Source organism: Piliocolobus tephrosceles, chromosome 9 (genome assembly GCF_002776525.5).
Source record: "Piliocolobus tephrosceles isolate RC106 chromosome 9, ASM277652v3, whole genome shotgun sequence".
In the NCBI taxonomy this organism is placed as follows: domain Eukaryota; kingdom Metazoa; phylum Chordata; class Mammalia; order Primates; family Cercopithecidae; genus Piliocolobus; species Piliocolobus tephrosceles.
Window position 1 is genome coordinate 5881657 of NC_045442.1, and position 18761 is coordinate 5900417.

An 18761-nucleotide genomic window follows, 5' to 3' on the forward strand; every position below is an offset into this window, starting at 1 on the left:
GCATTTACATGCTTTCTATTCATTAAAGTAAGTACCTGAAGGCAAGGTTTTGTTGGCCTGGACTGAGTTACTATAAATCTCGAGTGTAATAAAAATCCACAATATTCAGGCTTTTTATGAATTCATACTGATTTCCTCCCCAGGAATTGTAAGAGAGCTTCTGCTTCAGAGATTCAGAGTGTTTGGGTCTGAATATGAGCTCCACGCCCTGACATGAGGATAGGGCACCCCCATGCTCTGAAATTGTCCTGGGTCATTCCTTGGTCCTTATCTCATGCCCAGCACGCAGGGCTCACATTCCAGGTGGAAAGGGAACTTCCAGGTCTCCTTAGTTGACAACCATTGGAAGATAAAAGCTCACCATCTGAGAAATGCTTTCTCTCCTACGTGTAGAACAGTAGAACAGTGGGAAAGTGCCCTGAAGAGAGGAAGGATTTGGAAAGAAACACCGACATCTGTAGGAAATATTCTGTGCTGAAAACCAACGTCTTAGTTGAATTTACTAGCAGGTCTCTCTGGAATCTAGAAAACGAGCTGGAGCATTCCATAGAGAGGATTTACTTTGTCTTCCCCAGAGGAGTCTGGAGGCCTTCCCACCTCCAAAGATCCATCCCATGTTACCTCAGTAACAACCTAGCCTTTTCCTGAAAGTGTGCTTTGTAACAAGTGGATGGGGTTAGAAGAGTTAAGAGTAGCGCCTGTCCTGGGAATAATGATGGTGTCAGAAAACCAGGCCGCCACTGTCTGCAAAGCCTGTACTTCCACCTGTGCTGTGTATGTCAGTCTGTTCTTGCGTTGCAATCAAGGAATACCTGAGGCTGGGTAACTTATAAAGAAATGAGGTTTAATTGGCTCACCGTTCTGCAGGCTGTGCACAAAGCATCATGCTGGCACCTGCTTCAGGTGAGGCTCAGGAAGCTTCCAATCAAGGCAGAGGAAGGAGGGAGCCAACATGTCACAGTGAGCATGGGAACAAGAGAGAGTGGGTGGGGGGTGCCACATTCTTTAAAATGACCAGATCTCAAGTGAACTAACTGAGCAAGAACTCACTCATCAGTAAAGGGATGGCACTAGTAATCAGGAGGGACCTGACTCATGATCCAGTACCTCCTACCAGGCCTGACCTTCAACACTGGGGACCACATTTCAACGTGAGGTTTGAAGGGGACACACAGGCAAAACATATACTGTGTTTCCAATAACAAAATAAAAAGCTTTACCCCATGACAAGGATTTCAGACCAAAAGGCTGGTGGATGAGGTGGGGGCAGGGTAGAGAGGAGAGTCCCAGGGTCGGACATCAAATCATGGAAGTAGCCTCTGAGGCTGGCCTCTTTATAAACCGGAGAAGAAAGGAAGGCTGGAGCTCCCCAGAGTTTTACCAGGAACCTGCCTGGACAGGAGCTTCCATTTTGTCTGGGCTGTGCTTGGTGGGTGCCAACCCTCAGAGCGCCTTCGTGGGTGTTAGCCTTGGTGGGTTCCCGACCCTCAGAGCGCCCTTGTGCATGTTAGCCGACGAGTCGGGGAGAGTAAACCAGTCTGCACCGCAGACCTGTGAAAGCCCTATTGCGGAGACACAGCCTGAAAATTGCCGAGTCCTTCTGGAGTGAGAGGACGCCAAAATAAAAGGACTGAGTACAGAGGTCATTTAAAATAATACACTGTAATCAAGTAGCTACGTGATAGGACATTTTAAAATCTCACTTGAGAAGAAAGATGGAACTAATTTTCTCCCTAGTACAAAACTGGTGACTAATGTTCAGCTGCAAATGTCCAGACAGATTTGGGGACATTAATAACCAAAAATTATGTTTCTGCATTTATTGAATAGAAATTAAGTGACTTGCCTTGAGGACAAAGCAACTATGGCAAAGGAGAAGTCAGGGCTCACATCATCTCAGGCCTTTGATTCCGGTCCCCTGGTCCCTTGCCTTGTGTAGACCACTGGCCCTTTGGTGAGTATGGGGCCAGGCCTCTGCGTACCACCTCCACCGATCCCCATGCAGCTCCCTTGGTGGCATCATGCTCCCCACTGTAAAGACTTGGGCTCACACTGGGCCAGGGGAAGTCCCTTGCCTTGTCCAGAGCCTTAGTTTCATGGGCCTCCATGAAACCAGTCCTTCTGCTCCTAAGTCCTTTCCCTGAGCCCCAGGCTGTGTCACCTCCCCTTGAAAATAAAGTCCCATGGCTTCTACTTGCTACTGGTATTCAGACAGTAAAATCACAGCAGGGAAAGCCTCTGCCACTGGCCTCTTCCACTGCTACCTGGACAGGCTCCTACTAGTTCTATTACCTTTGTCCATCTCTCCATGTCACATGCATGCACAGAGTGAGCTCTGAACCCCAGGCATTGTGGGACCAGCTGTCCATCCCTGGGAGCTGATGACAGAGTCATGTACCTGCCCAGGGCGCTCACAGCCAAACGCTATTGTTCCCATGCTAGCCCTTCCATTGGATCAAATGTGTAGCCAGCATCCAGACCTGGGATCCGAACAAGTTTTCCTGTCAATTCTTTACTCTCCACCCAACAAACACTAACATCAAAGCACCTGCGCAAAACACGGTTGGCTTTTAGCACATAACTAAGAATCATTTTCTTTTCTTCAAACGTTTCCCTACTCCCTGCTGGACTTTATATTTGTTTTTGGGATAAAGATTTATCTGCCTCTTTTGTTACTTGTTACAATATACATAACAGACTGGATTAACTGAACATTCTTGATTGCATTTGAAAGACATTTTTAAAAACAGATGCCCTTTTAAAATATTTTATCTGGCCCCTATTTCATTGGGAATCAATCTAAAAGGATATGTTTATTTTTCTGAAATATATTGTTAAGAATTTTTATTTCATAAGCTCAATGAAAGCCTCTAAAGTATTTGTATAGTTGAAAGAAAGACTTGGGGCCCACATTTCTGGCTGTGAGCGGGTGTTGTAACAGTTCAAAGGCTGTGCACCACATCAAAACTCCTCACATGGAACACCTGGACAGGGCAGACCATGATGGGTATGACTGGGAGAACAGCAGCCAGATCCCAGGGAAGAAAAGGAGGCTGCCTTCATAATCCCCAAACCAGAGGTCTCCTAGCCCACATTCAGCAGTGACCGGCCCCACAACTGCTCATCTGTCTGCTCAAGGATTAGTAACATTAGACCAACCCCTATTGCCTCAGGTATGGATGATCTAAAATCCCAACCATCTAAAATATCACCCAGCACTCTGCTTTTGGTGAAAAAGAAAATCCTAGTGACAAAATAATGAGAAGTTAATCCTCTAAAATAAACTCTTGATATGTCCAGGGCCAGTACCTAAAATTGGCAGCGTGCTCCATGTACCCACAGGCCTCTCCTTTCTCTCTCTAGATTTGGTGTCCAGAGCAGGGAGCCATGTGGCCCAAGTGCTGAGCCAAGAAACAGGCAGCCTCCCTGCCTGGGAGCCAGCCTTGTACAGAGTCAGCAGCCCTTCCTGCCCAGTGGTGGGGAGCGGTGAAATCGGGCGGAAGTGCGGCAGCTGTGAGGGGCTCAGAGATGGCCCAGGATAGCCCCTTTCTTTGGATAAGCAAAGTGAAGGTCTGAGAGTTTCTAGGGTTGGCCACAGCTTCTTAGCTTTATGTTCTGGTCTAGAAGCTGCTCTGTTACCCTGATTCCATACACCTCATTTTAGGCCACACTGCTTCTCAGGGCTGGGTTTCCTTTGCTTTTGCGGTGCCTCACACCCAGCCAGGTGTAATTCAGGCCACGAGCCTGGTTAGTGTGCATAGCAAGTTGCATTTCTGCCTCATCCATCACTGGAGTCAATGGTGCATATTGAAGAATGATGGCCTTCATGGTAAGTGATAACATTATGGGATTAAAATACTTCATCACACAAAATTTACATAATAATCATTTAGATTGTCATGCAAAAAATAAGGTTATTTAGCATGTCACACCATACTGATTTGACTTACCAATCTGGATGATGCACAAAAGGTATCTATTCGTATGGTTTCTGCTTGGTTCATGTATTCATTCAAACTTCATTGATTCTTTTTTTTTTTTTTTTTTTTTTCCGTGACAGGGTCTTATTCTGTCAACCAGGCTGGAGTGCGGTGGTGTGAACATGGCTCACTGCAGCCCTGACCTCCCAGGCTCAGATGATTCTCCCACCTCAGCCTCCTGAGTAGCTGGGACTACAGGTGTGCACCACCACACCCATCTAATTTTTTGTGTGTTTTTGGTACAGAGTTCTACCATGTTGCCCATGCTGGTCTGGAATTCCTGGCCTCAAGTGATCTGTGTGCTTCGGCCTCCCAAAGTGCTGGGATTTCAGGTGTGAACCATTGTACCTGGCCTCAAACTTCATTGATTTTTACATGTGCAATGCACAGCATTAGATGTTGTAGGGGAAAGATAACCACAATTTACTGCATACCAGCCATGTGGCCTGTCAGTTATATGTATCCTATGTTCTCCTCACAGCAGCAGCCCTGGGAAGTAGCAATGATGACTCCCATTCTAGAGAAGAGAACACTGAAGTCTGCATTTTGAGTCATTTAGCCAAGGTCGTGCCAGAGTCAGAACTTGACCGAGTGAACCCAAAGTACACCCTCTCAGAGACACACCCTCCACCCTTCAAGCACTGGCTGCCTAGTGGAGGAGATAAACTACTTGAGCAAGTGAACTGGAAATCAAAGTTGAGTCCAGTAAGTGCTTTAGGACAGGCACAAATAATGTTCTATGGAACCAAGAGTAAGAGAGATTCCTCTCAGGTCGGGGGGCCAGGAAAGCTTTGTGGAGACTGAGACTTTTGAGGTGGGCCTTGAGGTATGGGTAGGAGTTCCTAAGATGGAGATAAAGGGGAAGGAGACTGAGAGCAGGGAGCTGAGTCTTGGGATCTGGAAAGCTTTGGGAGCTTCATGGAAGACAAAGCCATTAGACAAAGCCATTGGTTCAGCAGGAAAAAAGCCAAAAGAAAAACTAGAGATGTTCTTAGAACTGTAGTTTTTTTTCCCAAGTGATATTCAAATATTAAGAAGGCCAGTCTTACCCTAATGGATACATTCATTCCCGCTTTGGCAACAGAACTTCTGTAAGGGTGACTCAGATATTATAAATGAAAAATACTTGTCTAGCAAGGGAATACAGGGCAGCCTCGATCCTGTTCCCTCTCTGCTCCCAAGCCTGCCTCCCTGGGAGGCCACTTGGGGTGTCTCTGGTCCAAGTCAACAGTCATTTTAGCAGGTGAGTCCAGCATCTCCAGAAGGGCTGGCCACATGACCCCTGGATGGACCATGCCCATCCACATCAGCAAAAATGTGTGACTCCCTATCAACCATACAACATCTACGCAACAGACACACACTTGCCCCATCAGCACATGTACTTCGGGAAGATCTCACTTCCAAGTTGTTCATCCATGGCCAGGAGTCCTCAAGGCTCCACTGGCAAGTACATGGCTGGACACTGGAGATACAGTATTGTCCTCTCTTCATGGAAACTATAGTCCGGCATATATTTCAGAAGCAACATGGAGGCTGGTGAAATTGGATGGATAAAGACAACACTGGGAAAGTACTGGAAGGGGAGGAGAGATCACAAGTTTGATTTTGACACATTGAGTCAAGCAGCATTTGATATCCCAGGGATAAATGTCAAGTGGGCAGCTGCGGAGAACTGCAGAGGAGTGGCCGGGCCTAGAAACACACCTCTGACCTTCAGAGAGGGAATATTGATCAGTGGTGCACCTTAGACTAGGCTAATGGTGGTGGAAATGGAGCACAGTGGACCCACTGAGGCATGGCTGGGAGAAGCATACTTTCACCAGTTGAAACTGAAGCATCTGCCATCACCCCCACTGTGACTGCATCTTCTATTGGGGTTCGGGGACGATGCTTTGCACACACAGCCACCTCTCCTCTCAGGGGCAACGATGTACATGCACAGCCACATCTACTCTCAGGGACAATGGTTTGCACACATGCATCCCTGGAGAAGAGGGGGCTCCCATGAGGGCAGAGTGCTTCAGGACCTCCTCCAGGCTTCCGTGGAGGTGGGGGTGCTGACACAGGGAGCGTGTCTCTCTCAGACGGGTGACCCCCACAGAAATGAGAGGTGGCCTCCGTATGGCTTTCTGCATTATCCTCACTTTGTGTCCACCCAGGGCCTCCAAGAAGTATCACAACAACGCCCTCATCCACTGCCCTCAACTGGTTTGACTGGAACTGATGAGAGAGTGTATGACTAAGTCCCAAGCCATCTGGACACATCCAGTGACCTGACCTTTTCCAGAGACAAATCTAGGTCCTAGCTCTTGTCCACATGGGAATGGTCTGTTGGAGCAGGGAGGGGGCGGTGGTGACTCACAGGCATCACCAACATCAATGAACAAAAATCTTGGCCCCCAAGGTCACGTTCAGGGGCAGGGCCTTGTCTGGGAAGGGCTGGGTGCTGCGTCAGGCCCCTCTCACTGACAGCGCAGCCCCCACCTCTTGGGCCTGCTCTACCTCACCTCTGACCTTTTGCTTCCCAAATGCCAAGAGCCTATGCTTGGAAAGTACAGACCCCAACCCTGTTCATACCACAGAGCTCCGCCCATACCATGCTGGCTGAGTGACCGTGGTGGTCAGATGCTTGTGCAGCCACTGGCCCCCACCATTTCAGGCCCTCCTCTCACCTAGCGTCCCAGTTTTGGAAACACTCTTCCACCCCACCACCCCCACATACAGTTTAAATGGGCAAGAGTCGTTAGTGTGCAGAGGCAGGACTTCATCCATCTTTGGGACACAAAGACCTCCAGACGCCCTGGGTCAAGGGGTACCTGGGGCCAAAGGCAGAGCTGACTGGACATGGACACAGTAATTTCTGGATCACATGATCACTCTTTGCTGGTGTTCATTCAACTCACCCATACGCTCATTCACTCTAAAATACAAGCAGAGAACTATATTCTTTCTTTGAGTTTCCTGGATTGAAACTCTGATGGAATGGTCACGACTCAAGACAAATCAATATCATAATTCTGCAAGTATAATTGGCTAACCTTTCTGGAAAGGTTTGCATGCCTGGAAGGAATTTAGGTCAGGTCCAGCGCGGTCTCCATCCGGCTTGGCTCTGCCTCCCCATCCTGTGGGTTGCCCAGCTTTCCCCAGATGGTCCCGAGAGCGCTCAGAATTGGCACCGCGCTGGCCTCTGTGCCCAGGAGTCCTGGGAGGTCATCGACCCTGTAAATCGCGGCAGTCCGCCCTGGACCACCTGCCAGGGTCTCCCCACCGCATCTCCGACCCCCCGCGGCTGCTGCATCCAGCTCTGCCTGCCTCCCTGGGAAGGCGCGGGCGCCTGGCTGTGGGGCAGCATCCTGGCAGCGCGCCGGCCCCTCCTGGAGTTGGCACAACTCGAGCCACTTTCTTCAAAGGCGCCAGCCTACAGCCTCGCGTGCGCGCAGCCCCCCACGCGAGGCCTGCACCCCCTCTCGGTGTCGCCCGCTTTCACGTACGCCGCCCTGCCGCCGGCCCCCGCGCACTGTCGCCACCCGCAGACACGCGCGCCCTCCTCCTGTTTACCGAGAGGGAGCGTGAGCACTGCCACTGTGGTCGCCAAGTTGGGCTGGGGACTCCGGGTGAGGGTACGCGCCGCGGGCCGGGGTCGGGCGTCATGCGGTCCCCAGCCGCTGGTACTGGGCGCGCCGCGGGGGCGGCGGGGACAGGGTCGGGACTCTGAGCCTCGGAGAGGCCCCTCCCTCCCGCGGCGGCGGCCGAGGCAGCGTCCCCGGCCTGCTCGGGCCGCCCGGGGCGCACAGTCCCCCACAGGAGCGCAGGGTCCCCGCCCGCACGCGCGCGCTCACCTCGGGGGGGCCGGTCCGGTCGCGCAGATCGCGCTGCCGCGGCGGCTCCGCATCTCCCGGGCGCCCGCCCGCCGCCCTCCGGGGCGCCCGGCTGTCCGCGCCGGGCGCGAAGAAGGGTCGCGGGGACGCGCAGAAGCCGTGGGTTCCTGAAGCCGCTCGCGCCGGCTCCTGCAGCCCGCCGTCCGCAGCGGAGCAGGAAATTTGTCCGGCCGGCCGGGTCCCGCCGCCGCCTCGGCTCCAGCTCCGGCTGCGGCTCCGCGGCGGGGGCGGGGGCCCCGGCGCTGAGAGGAGCGGGGGCGACGCCTGGTGCCCGGCGCGGGGAGCGCACCCAGGGCGCCCGCCCCACCTGCGCGGCGGGTATGGCCCTGAGGCCCTGCCCTGAGAGCACCCAGGCACTGTGGGTATCCGTTTACCCAAGGCTGGTGCCCCCTTCCGGGGAGGCCTGGCCCAGCCCCTCCGCCTGGAGCCAGGTGCGTAGAGAGAGGGTCAAGGTATGACAGGCACTCCCACCTGGAGGAGAGCAAAGGCAAGGCCCTGCCTCTCCCGGCCCTATCCCAGGGCACCAGGAAGTGGCCTGGCTGGGGACTCGCCCTGGTCTTGCAGCAGGTATGGGACTCGCAGGGCACCCCGTGCGCTTCTGGTGCGAGGAAGCTGGGAGAGCTGTGAGGTCGCTGGGCCTGGTGGCCTCCTTAGGAAAGAGGTGGGGATAAGGCGCCTGCTTAGGGGGTGTTTAAGAGGGCTCGCTTGTCCTTGAGGCAGCATCTGTCAAAGTTAAAAAGGCACGAAGAGAAGGAGGAGCGACCGAGTCAGGCACTGGGCCTGCTGTCTAGCCGACTTCTTCCAGGGGATTTCACTCAGGCTATTTAGGGAAGTTTCAGAGAAAAGGCAGTTCCGTGGGAGGAGCAGAAAGGACACTGGTGACATCTTGGTTCTGAACCTTTGTGTTGTGCCCTCTGGGTGGGGCCACGGCCCAGCCCTCATGAGGGAAGCTGCATTCTGTGGTAGGGGCCCAGCTCATTAGGCTTATGAATGAATGAATGAATGAATGAATGAATGAATGAATGAATTGGGAGAAAGTGGCACTTAGGGTGTGTTACCCCATGTTACACGTTGCACCGTTTGCCAGCCGACGACTCTTAGCATACTTGAAGTCTGTTTATACAGAGCTACAGACCCCAAAGGCTGCAGAGCAATGGGCACCTCCTGGCAGAGGCCACCAGCAGTTGACTTGCCCAGAGTGGGACTTCCCCTCCACAGGGGCCGGAGAGCTGCAAAACCGGTGGAGAACTTGAGCTCCACCTTCCTGCCCTGCCCTGCCCATTTCTGTCCCTGGGGGCCTTTTCTAGCTCCAAACCTTTAAACACCATCTGCATGGGAATGTCTCTAAACAGCACCACTCTGGGGCCCTCCCCTGCAAGCTCAGCTCCTCCTGGCTGTCTGTTGCTGTCTCAGACCTGCCTCTTACTCTTACTTGGTTACTCTGCAGTCGTCCCTATCCCTGCCTCCATGTCCCACCTCCAGTCCACCTCCCAGAGGGCTCAAGTCCTCTTGCCACCGGCTTCTCCAAGCATCTAGCCCTTCTCTCCTGTGACTGCCTGCACCCCACCAAAGCCTGCAGTGGCTCCCCAGCTTCCCACCCACTCCCCCAGATGATCCATTCTTCACACTTGGTCCCAAGCACCTCACAAAATGGAAACCAGGTCCTGCTAGCCCCCTGCTTAAAAGCCTCCATGAAGAATAAAATCCGAACTCCCACGAGGCTCTGCCTGACTTTCCTGGCTGCTCTGAGCCTCCCACCCCTGCCCGCTGGGCTCCAACCACGGCTCCCTTCTCTCAGTGCCAGAGCCAAGCTCCTTCCTGCCTGGGGCTTCTCCAACCAATGCACCTGGTTCCTTCTTACTGGTGGCTTCTGGAAGATTGCCCTGCACCCATCTCTTCTGCCACTCTCTTCCACAGCCCCCATCACAGTTTGGAATTACTTGTGGGTTTATTTGCTCCTTTGAGTCTGTCACGCCCTCTTTCCCTACCCTCAGGGCGGTAAAATCCAGCAGCCTAGGCTCTGCTGATCTCCATGGCTCCTCAGACTCAAGCTCCTAAAGCAACCTCAGTAGCCAGGAGGTGCTCAGTGAAGGTGTCTGGGCTGTCAGAGCAGAGGAGGATGGGCCCCAGTCAGTAGCAGCAGACAGCCTGGTCACTTCAGAGCCCAGCAGGGTGGGCGGCTCCCTCCTGAGTGCATCTCCAAGGAACAGCCCAGGTTGAGGTGGGGCCAGGTAGCCCATGATGTCACCAGGCTTTGGATTTTTCTGCTGTTGTGGTCTGCAGAGCCAGGCTTATGTACATAAAGGCCATAATTACAAAGCTCTGCTAAGCACAGTTTTGCTTGTTAACGCCGCAGGGCTGAGGAGGCAGAGACTGTGAGCTAAGAAGACAGAAACAAGTTGCCTTTGTCAGACATCTGCTATTGGAAAGTGAACAGCCTTGGTAACATGACGGGGAAGCAGATGGCTCTTCTGTCCTCATAATATCTTCTCTGCTGGACCCCAAAAATTCTCAACTCTTTCTAAAGTCTACAGGCATTCATCATTGTCACACAGAAGCATGTTTTCAGAGGCGTTTGTGCCAGGGCCCTGTTGATTACCACAGGGAAGCCCTTCATCCTTCTTCACCATCTTCATTTTGCCTTTCATAGGCTCAAGGTCCCTGTTGACATCAGAGTCAATTCCCCTGTCCTCCTCCCAGGCTTTGAGGAGCTCACCCGCCTCTTGCCCTCCTGAACACCTCATCACCCTCATCTTTTAGAACCCTTCTTGAGTCTACAGAGTCCTCTTAGCTCCCTGGCACACTGGCTGTCTGATCCTGTCTCAGGCCAGTCAGTGGCTGGCTGTCTGCCTGCTCTCCCCAGGCCTCCCCTACACCCAGCCATTTAGCTCCTTTCCTCTAAAACACAGCTTGAGGCGGCGCTCCTGCAATGATTGATATTAACTGCAATTACTTGTCTTGTCTTCTATTTTACTTGAGGACTGGGCCTTTGGGTTTCTCTGCAGAAAATCAGATACTGCCCATCACGCTTAGAAGGCCCAATAGATGTCAATTAAAATTAAAATGCTGAGGCCAGGAATACTGTCTAGGAGGATAAGAAAAAAAAAAAAAAAAAGGCAAAATCAATGTGTGGAAAGCACATAAGAAGTTGCTTTTAAACATCACACAGAAACATTCTCATAAAGTTATTCAGCCTTAGGAGGAAAAAAAGCAGTTCTTGATCATTGATTGGCTGTGGGGCAGGGCAAGGAAGGAAAAACGGATGTGGCTTGGCGGCATCCCCACCCAAGTCTCATCTTGAATTGTAGTTCCTGTAGTCCTCATTGTGGGAGGGACCCTATGGGAGGCAACTGAATCATGGGGGCGGGTTTTCCCCATACTGTTCTCATGATAGTGAATAAATCTCACGAGATCTGATGGTTTTATAAAGGGCAGTTCCCTTTGTAAAGGGAACATGCTCTCTTGCCTGCCGCCATGTAAGATGTGCCTTTGCTCCGCCTTTGTCTTCTGCCGTGATTGTGAGGCCTTCCCAGCCATATGGAATTGTGAGTCCATTAAACCTCTTTCCTTTGTAAATTACCCAGTCTCAGGTATGTTTGAATGGACTAATACACTGAGACAACACCAGAGTCCTTCAATGATTTTGTTCAGGACCTGTCCCCACCAAGAGGTAACTTTTAGTAACCACAGTCAGGATGGTTATTCTGATCTCTGGGATGTACCAGATTGAATAATGAATAGGTTCAGAACTATCTATTTTTACATTACCCAACTATTCTTCCCTCTCCTCCTCTTTTTCCAAGTTACTCCCAAGTGTTAACAATTACTGAAATCAAGAGGACAGGTCTTTTTGCTGGAAGATTCCTCTACTCACCCAGAAAAAAACAATAATTAGGCCCTCCCCCAGATCCTTACCACATTTGAACTCTTTTTTTTTCTTGAATTGCTTTTCACTGATGAAGAGTACACATGTATTGTACAGATCTTAAGGGATATGCCAATGAGTAAAGACAAGTGTATAAACTAGTGAAATGCATACCCCTCTCAAGACAGTAAACATGTCCATCAATCTAGAAAGTTCTTTGATGTTTCTTCCCCCAATAGAATCTCCCAACTCTTGCCAAAGATGGCCATTATTCTGAAATCTATCACCATAGGTAGTATTACCTACTCTGTATCTTCATATAAATGGAATCCCATAGTATGTTATTTCTAATTTCTTTTAGGCAGCAACCTCTTTTTGAGATTCATCCTTTATTGCTTATTATCAGTAGTTTTGGTGGTGTACCCTTTTCCTCTAGTTGATTTTAAAATCTCCTTATCACTGTTTTCAAGAAATTTGATGAAAATGGTCTCAGTGTTGTTTTATTTTATTTTATGTATTTATTCATTGAGATGGGGTCTTTTACTGTCACCCGGGCTAGAGGGCAGTGGTGTGATCATAGGTCACTGCAATCTTGAACTCCTGGGCTCAAGAAGTCCTCCTGCCTCAGCCTCTTGAGTAGCTGGGACTACAGGCATGCACCACCACCACGACCAGCACCTTCCATGGCCTGCTTCAGATGATTTCATAATGCATTGAATACCCTCGTGTTCCTCACTCAAAAATCATAGGACTCTCAGAAATACCTACACTTTGGCAAAAGGATATTTTTCCTCTAACTTGAGAAATTATAAGACTTATGACATAAATTCTTTATTTCTCACAGTGAAGTTCATGTCAATAATCCACAGAACATTATCACTGGTGGAATGATTTGTTATTCACCTAGTTTCCACCTGGTATATAATTTCAGTTTGCTCTTGCAATTGAGGAAAAAGTTGGTAACGAGACATAATACAGCACTAAGGAAAGCTCTCCTAAGAATGAGATACAGATACTTATTTCTTAGCAGTTACTAAAGCACAATAGAAATTTAGTTTTTACATATTTCATTTCCTAAAGCATGGAAGTGAGGGCTTCGTGTTCTAGACTGTTTTCAACTTGCAGAGGCCTCTTCATCACAGGCTCTGACATCACCTTCCTTTTATGCATACCCAGACTCAGTCTGCCCTAGCCCATCCCTTAGGAAGTTCCTGTTCCGGGTCAGAGTCTCAGGCTGCTTCTTACTCTGAGGAGAGGGGCAAGATAGTCCCCATTGCCATGCCCTGTGCAATTACCAAGCCTAGTTAGAAAAGGTCCTTGACTGCATGGAGATTCTGATTAGCTAAGAGCTTATGGAAGCAAGATCATCGATTCTGCCTCCCCAAACTCAGAATGAATCAGCAGTAATCCTAATTACAACACAACAAGACCTCTCCCTGCTTCTGTCCAGCTCTAGGTGTGTGGGTGTGTGGCAGCATTAGAGCGAGTAAAATGCTGAGAGATTTCTAGGGGAGAGGCATACAATTCTTTCTTGCAATAAACTTGAAGCTGAGAGGATAAAAGTTCTGAATGAGGATCCAAGTCCATGAACTTGGGAGCAGAGCCAAGAGAAACGCAACCCAGAGATGCAGAAAGAGCAAAATGATGTCCTGGAAACCTTCGTGGAAGCCCTGCATCATGTCACATGAAAGATTTCCCTTACCCCAAACTTCTGTGAGCTTAAGCCAATCTGACTTACATGTTTTGGCAAAGATCTGTACACTTTTTTCCCTCCTGGATGTATTTAGAAAAAAAATGATAGAAAACCATCCAGTCAAAGAGTGATGCATGGAGAAGCTAAGACAAATCACCCCAGATAAGGTAAGAAGGATGTCAGGGGAACTCATTAATCATGGATTCGTATAAACCAATGGTTGGATAGAACTGCTCATGTTAAACTAAGCAAGATGAAAAGAAATACCCTAGGATTTACCCAAACAAAGGAGAAGAAAAGAAAGGGTAAACACACCTCAGGCTGGAAAAACATCCAATCCAATGGGTGGAAGCAGTTTCCTCTGCATGTATTATGCTATGTAAGAACTTACTTATAATAAGAAGGATTCAGTTACACAAGGGACCAATAATGAGATATAAAACAACAGAGATAAGTTAAAAGAAAACTTCAAAGAAACCCAGTTGAGACTCCAAGCCATATAACTTAAGATTTAATACATAAGTTAGAAAAAGTTTTAGCTAAAAATGAATTATCATTGTGGAAGAAAGTCACAGTGAATAGACAGCAAAAATATAAAGGGAATAAAGCAATTACAAGAGGGTGGATAGTGGATATGAAGGTCAAAGACAACCAAATACGAGGATAACTGGTGTGTCTGCAAGTAAAATTTCAACAAGTGGAACACACAATTTAGAAATATGACACAGAAAAATGTTTCTGTAATAAACTGAATATGCAAATTGAAAAGAGAAACTACATGAAAGGAGAATAAAATGAACCAGAATAATCTAAACAAAATTTAGGTGGGTATGGCTGCACTTCACAAACAGACTCTTATAACTGTGCTATCAGAGTAACTCAGTCACACACAGACAGAAAAACTATGGCTGGCCTCAGACTCTTCAACAGCAACGTTCAGTGCAAAAAGACAATAAAGTGGTAGCTACAAAATTCTAAGGGAAAGAAAATGTGACAGCTGTGTGGTCATTCAATGAAGGCTGACTACCTCCTTGGACTGTGATGGAATAAGAAGGCCAAAATGGCCCTATAGTCTTAAAAAATTAATAAGACAGAAAATAATACATAAAGGAATGGTTTCCATAATAGACATCAGACACCAGGCAGCACAGGGCCATGATTCCTGAAATAAAAGAAACAAATGAACTAAGACTGACAATTGCCCCAGGAAGTTTTCAAGGAGGAAATTTCCAGGTTGTGGTGCGGAAGGGGAAACCAAAGAAGCCAATGGTCTTCTGGAGTTGAACAGAAAGAAACCAAGGTTTGAGGGGGCCAAAGTGCTAGGGTTGGTGGTGGGTGCTGGAGAGGAGAGAGCTGCAGAGGGAAGCTGTAGAAATCTAGAGGGATCCCTGGAATCATTAATCGAGTGCTGAGGCACATACCTCAGAGGAAGCTATGGAGACCAGGCAGGGAGCCATGGCAAAGCCGAGTAACGAACAATTCCTGGAGCTTACACAGGACTGGAAAGAAAGATCTCTTAATAGAGAATCCAGAAAGAGACCCACACAGATATTGTCATCTGATTTTCAAAGAAGACGCCAAGGCAGTTCATCAGGGAAGGGATGATCTTTTCAAGAAACCAAATGGGACAACACCCTAGCCACACGCATAAAAATGAACCTCAGCCCTTACCTTGTATCATATACAAAAATTGACTTGAAATAGACTATAACCTTAAATATAAGACCTAAAAGCATAAAATTTCTAGAACAAAACATAGGAAAATAAATCTTTGTGCTCTTGGATTAGGCAAAAAATTCTTAAATATAACACTGAAACCATATTCCATAAAATGAAAAAATTGGTAAGTTAGACTTCACCAAATTTTAAAAATCTTGCTCTTCAATGATGCTGTTAAGGAAATGAAAAAACAACCCAGATACTGGAACAAAATGGTTGCAAGACATATAACTAATAAATATATGATATATGTAAAACATATATCTAATAAATATTGTATCTTGAGTGTAAAATATAAAGAATTCTTACAACTCAACAAAAAGAAGACAAATCAATAAGAAAATGGACAACAGATTCAACAGAGGCTTCACCAAATAAAGTACATGAATGGCAAACAAACACATAAAAAGATGTCCAATATCATTAGTATTAGCAAAATGCAAATAAAAACCACAGTGAGATATCAGTAAACACTCATTATAATGCCAAATTTTGAAGGACTTATAATAGCAAGTGCTGGTGAGGATATGGAGCAACTGAAACTATCATACATCTCTTGTGGGAATGCACAGTAGAACAGCCACTTGAGAAATCAGTCTGTCAGTTTCTTATAATGTTAAATATACACTTACCATGTTCCAGTAATATCTCTCTTATTTATTTACACAAGAAAAAGGAATCAGGTATCCACACATAGACTTGTACTCGAATGCATAACAGCTTTCCTCTTAACAAATATAATGTATCGATGTAACTGGAGTCTACCAAAATGTCCATCAACTGCTGAGTGGATCAACAAATGTGTGTCTATATCTAGATGAATCTAAAAAATAAAGTCAGATACAGAAGACTACTTACTATAATATACCATTTTTATGAAATTATAGAAAAGCCAAAACTATAGTGACAGAAAAGCAGACCGTAGAATTGTAACTTAAAGCAATATTTCATGTAAAATAACAAACATTTTCCAGTGCTAGAGAAAAAAGGGCTTTCTCCTACATTTATGGTGGGATTATGAATTGCAAGCCAGTTTGGGGTCAATTTGTATTTAATGTAATAAATCGAAAAATGTCTATCTGAGTCAGCAATTCTCCTGAGATTTATTTTAAGGATATAGTTAATGATCTGTATTCAAGCAAATTTATATAAGCAAAAAATTTAATAATATCCAAAATGGCCAAAATGAAACATTGTTAAATAAATGAGGGTAAATCCATTAAATGGAATAGCATAGAGTGACATAAAATGTTGTAAGCATTGATTATAAATTGTCTACAAATAAAATCTCAATAAAACCATAAAAGTAGGTATTTTAAGATCATGTTCTTTGATTAAAAATTGTAGAAAACTAGAAACAAATAACCAAAATAGAAATAATGCTATCATACAATTATCTTACAAAGTTTGTCCTCAACAAACAGGAAATAAAAAATGCAATTTAAAGATGTTAAATGCCAATTTACATATATAAAAACCTAAGGAACCTAGCCAAAGATATATATATGTGTGTATATATACATAGAGAGAGAGAGAGAACTATTCATGGTTTTAAATATTTTATTAATGCAAAAACAAAATAAGAAAATAAAACATTCATTTCAGAAAATTAGAAAAGGAAAAACAAAATAAAAGACAGCAATAGAATAGCAGCAAAGATAAAATTTAATATTAGAAAAAGACCCAGAAAATGAAACAGATATGCAGTAAGGAGCAGAGAAGACAATAGAAATTCCGGTTCTAGTAATTTCCTGAGTTCTCATTGTCACTTCGCCTTGGGTAATGTGAAATAATACTGTATCTTAAAAAAAAAAAATCACTTTTCTGTTTCACACAAACTTCAGTTGATTTTTATATGTAAATAGCCTTAATAACTGTTGAGTTAGGATACCAAATCCAGAAAGTATAAAGTATAAGACTGAAATATTTGGTTACATAGACATTTTTAACTTGAGCCAGTAAAATATCTACACATAATGTTTAAAATGTATAAATGTATAAATATGATTGAAATGCAAATAACAAAATGAATATATATATTCAATGAATATATTTCAATATACATATATATATCCATAAGATACACAGAACTGACAAAAGTTTACTATCTTTACAAAAAATCATGAATAAAAAATGTCTATATAATAGATGAACCAACATCATAAACAGAAAACTGTGTCAGTAAAACTACACATGGGTAATAAGCTTATTAAAATATAGCAACTCTAACTGACATGTAAAAATCAAATTATGCCAACAAGCTACTTCTTGTCTCCCAGCTTGTGAAAGATTAAAAATACTAGCAATACTACGCTGTGGGGAAGCTGTGGAAATTGGGAACTCTAATGCAAAATGCTGTTGGTAGAAATTTAAATTGGGACCCACTTTCTGCTGGTGTACACATATTTTTTGTTGACTCAACAATTCTCCTTCTCAGAATTTATCTCAAGGAAATCCTAGAAAGGTTAGCAAGGTTGAACATAAAAGGAGTATCACCACATCATGGGTACAACAGTGAAAAGCTGGAAACAACCTCAATGTCCACCAAAAAGGGTTTGTAGAAATAATTTGTGGTTGCTTTGTACAATGGTAAACGTGATCTATTGACATGAAAGGATTGCCATGGCAATTTGTTGAAATTTTTATGAAGCAGATTAAAAAATAGAACATAGAGTAGGACTCGGTTTTATTATAAATGTGTGCATGGTGCTACACCAGATGTTTGTCTCCTCTGAAACTCATATTGGTGAGTTTCAGTGTGGCAGTATGGAAAGTTGCCACTTTTACGAGGCAGTGGAGTTCTGAGGGCCCTGCCCTCATGAATGTATTAATTCTTTCATGGACTAATGGATTAATGGACAAATGGGTTTTCTCCAGAGTGGGACTGGTGGCTGTATAAGAAGAGTAAGAGAGACCTGAGCTAGCACTGTCAGCCCACTTGCTATCTGGCCACCACGATGCCCTGTGCCACCTTGGGACTCAGAGTCCTCACTAGCATGAAGGCCCTCACCAGATGTAGCCCCTTGGCCTTGGACTCGTCAGCCCTTAGAACCATAAGAAATACATTTCTGTTCTTTATAAATCACCCAGCCTCGGGTATTCAGTTATAGCAACAGGAAGCTAAGACATAAAGCTATCGGTATGAAAGTCTTTGCCCAACTATGAACACGATTACTTCTTCTAGGATAAATTATTTATTATATTTACTTTCTTCTTTATTCTTGCCAGTTCCATTTGAATACATTTTTGTAATGGGCCTATGTAATACAAAATACAATAATAAATACAAAATTATTTTCCACATTAGGAATAGGGCCAGAAGGAACTAACTACTGAAATTCTGTCCCACTCTTTAAAAGTGTGGTTAAAATTAATAGACTTAAATAGAAAAAAAGTAAGTTTTCCAATAATATACATGTTTTGAGGATGTAGGAAAGTGTGCACCTTCACTGTATTAAGGGCATGGCGGGTGACTGGTATCTTTTTCTAATGAGTGGCTAGGCAATGTGTAGCAACAGCTTCAGTAACATTCACAGACTGACTCACTTCTAGAAGTCTAAGCTAGGAAATAATCAGAGATATGGACAAAGGTTTATGCATAAGGATGTTCACGCATTGTTCTT

At 45.8% G+C, this 18761-nt stretch overlaps 1 protein-coding gene across 3 annotated transcripts in view; it reads right to left on the minus strand.

The window, feature by feature from the left end:
- The window catches only part of PTPRE (protein tyrosine phosphatase receptor type E), a 175764-nt gene extending 167689 nt beyond the window's left edge, over window positions 1-8075 (minus strand). For 2 of the 3 annotated variants that reach the window (XM_023224201.2, XM_023224199.3), the window contains exon 1: window positions 7823-8055. In XM_023224201.2, coding sequence (XP_023079969.1) covers window positions 7823-7875 — 53 coding nt within the window. In that variant the 5' untranslated portion in view covers window positions 7876-8055. Of the gene's footprint in view, window positions 1-7822 lie in introns of all 3 variants that reach the window. The other variant, XM_023224204.3, reaches the window with a different exon arrangement.
- Window positions 8076-18761: the final 10686 nt, after the last annotated feature.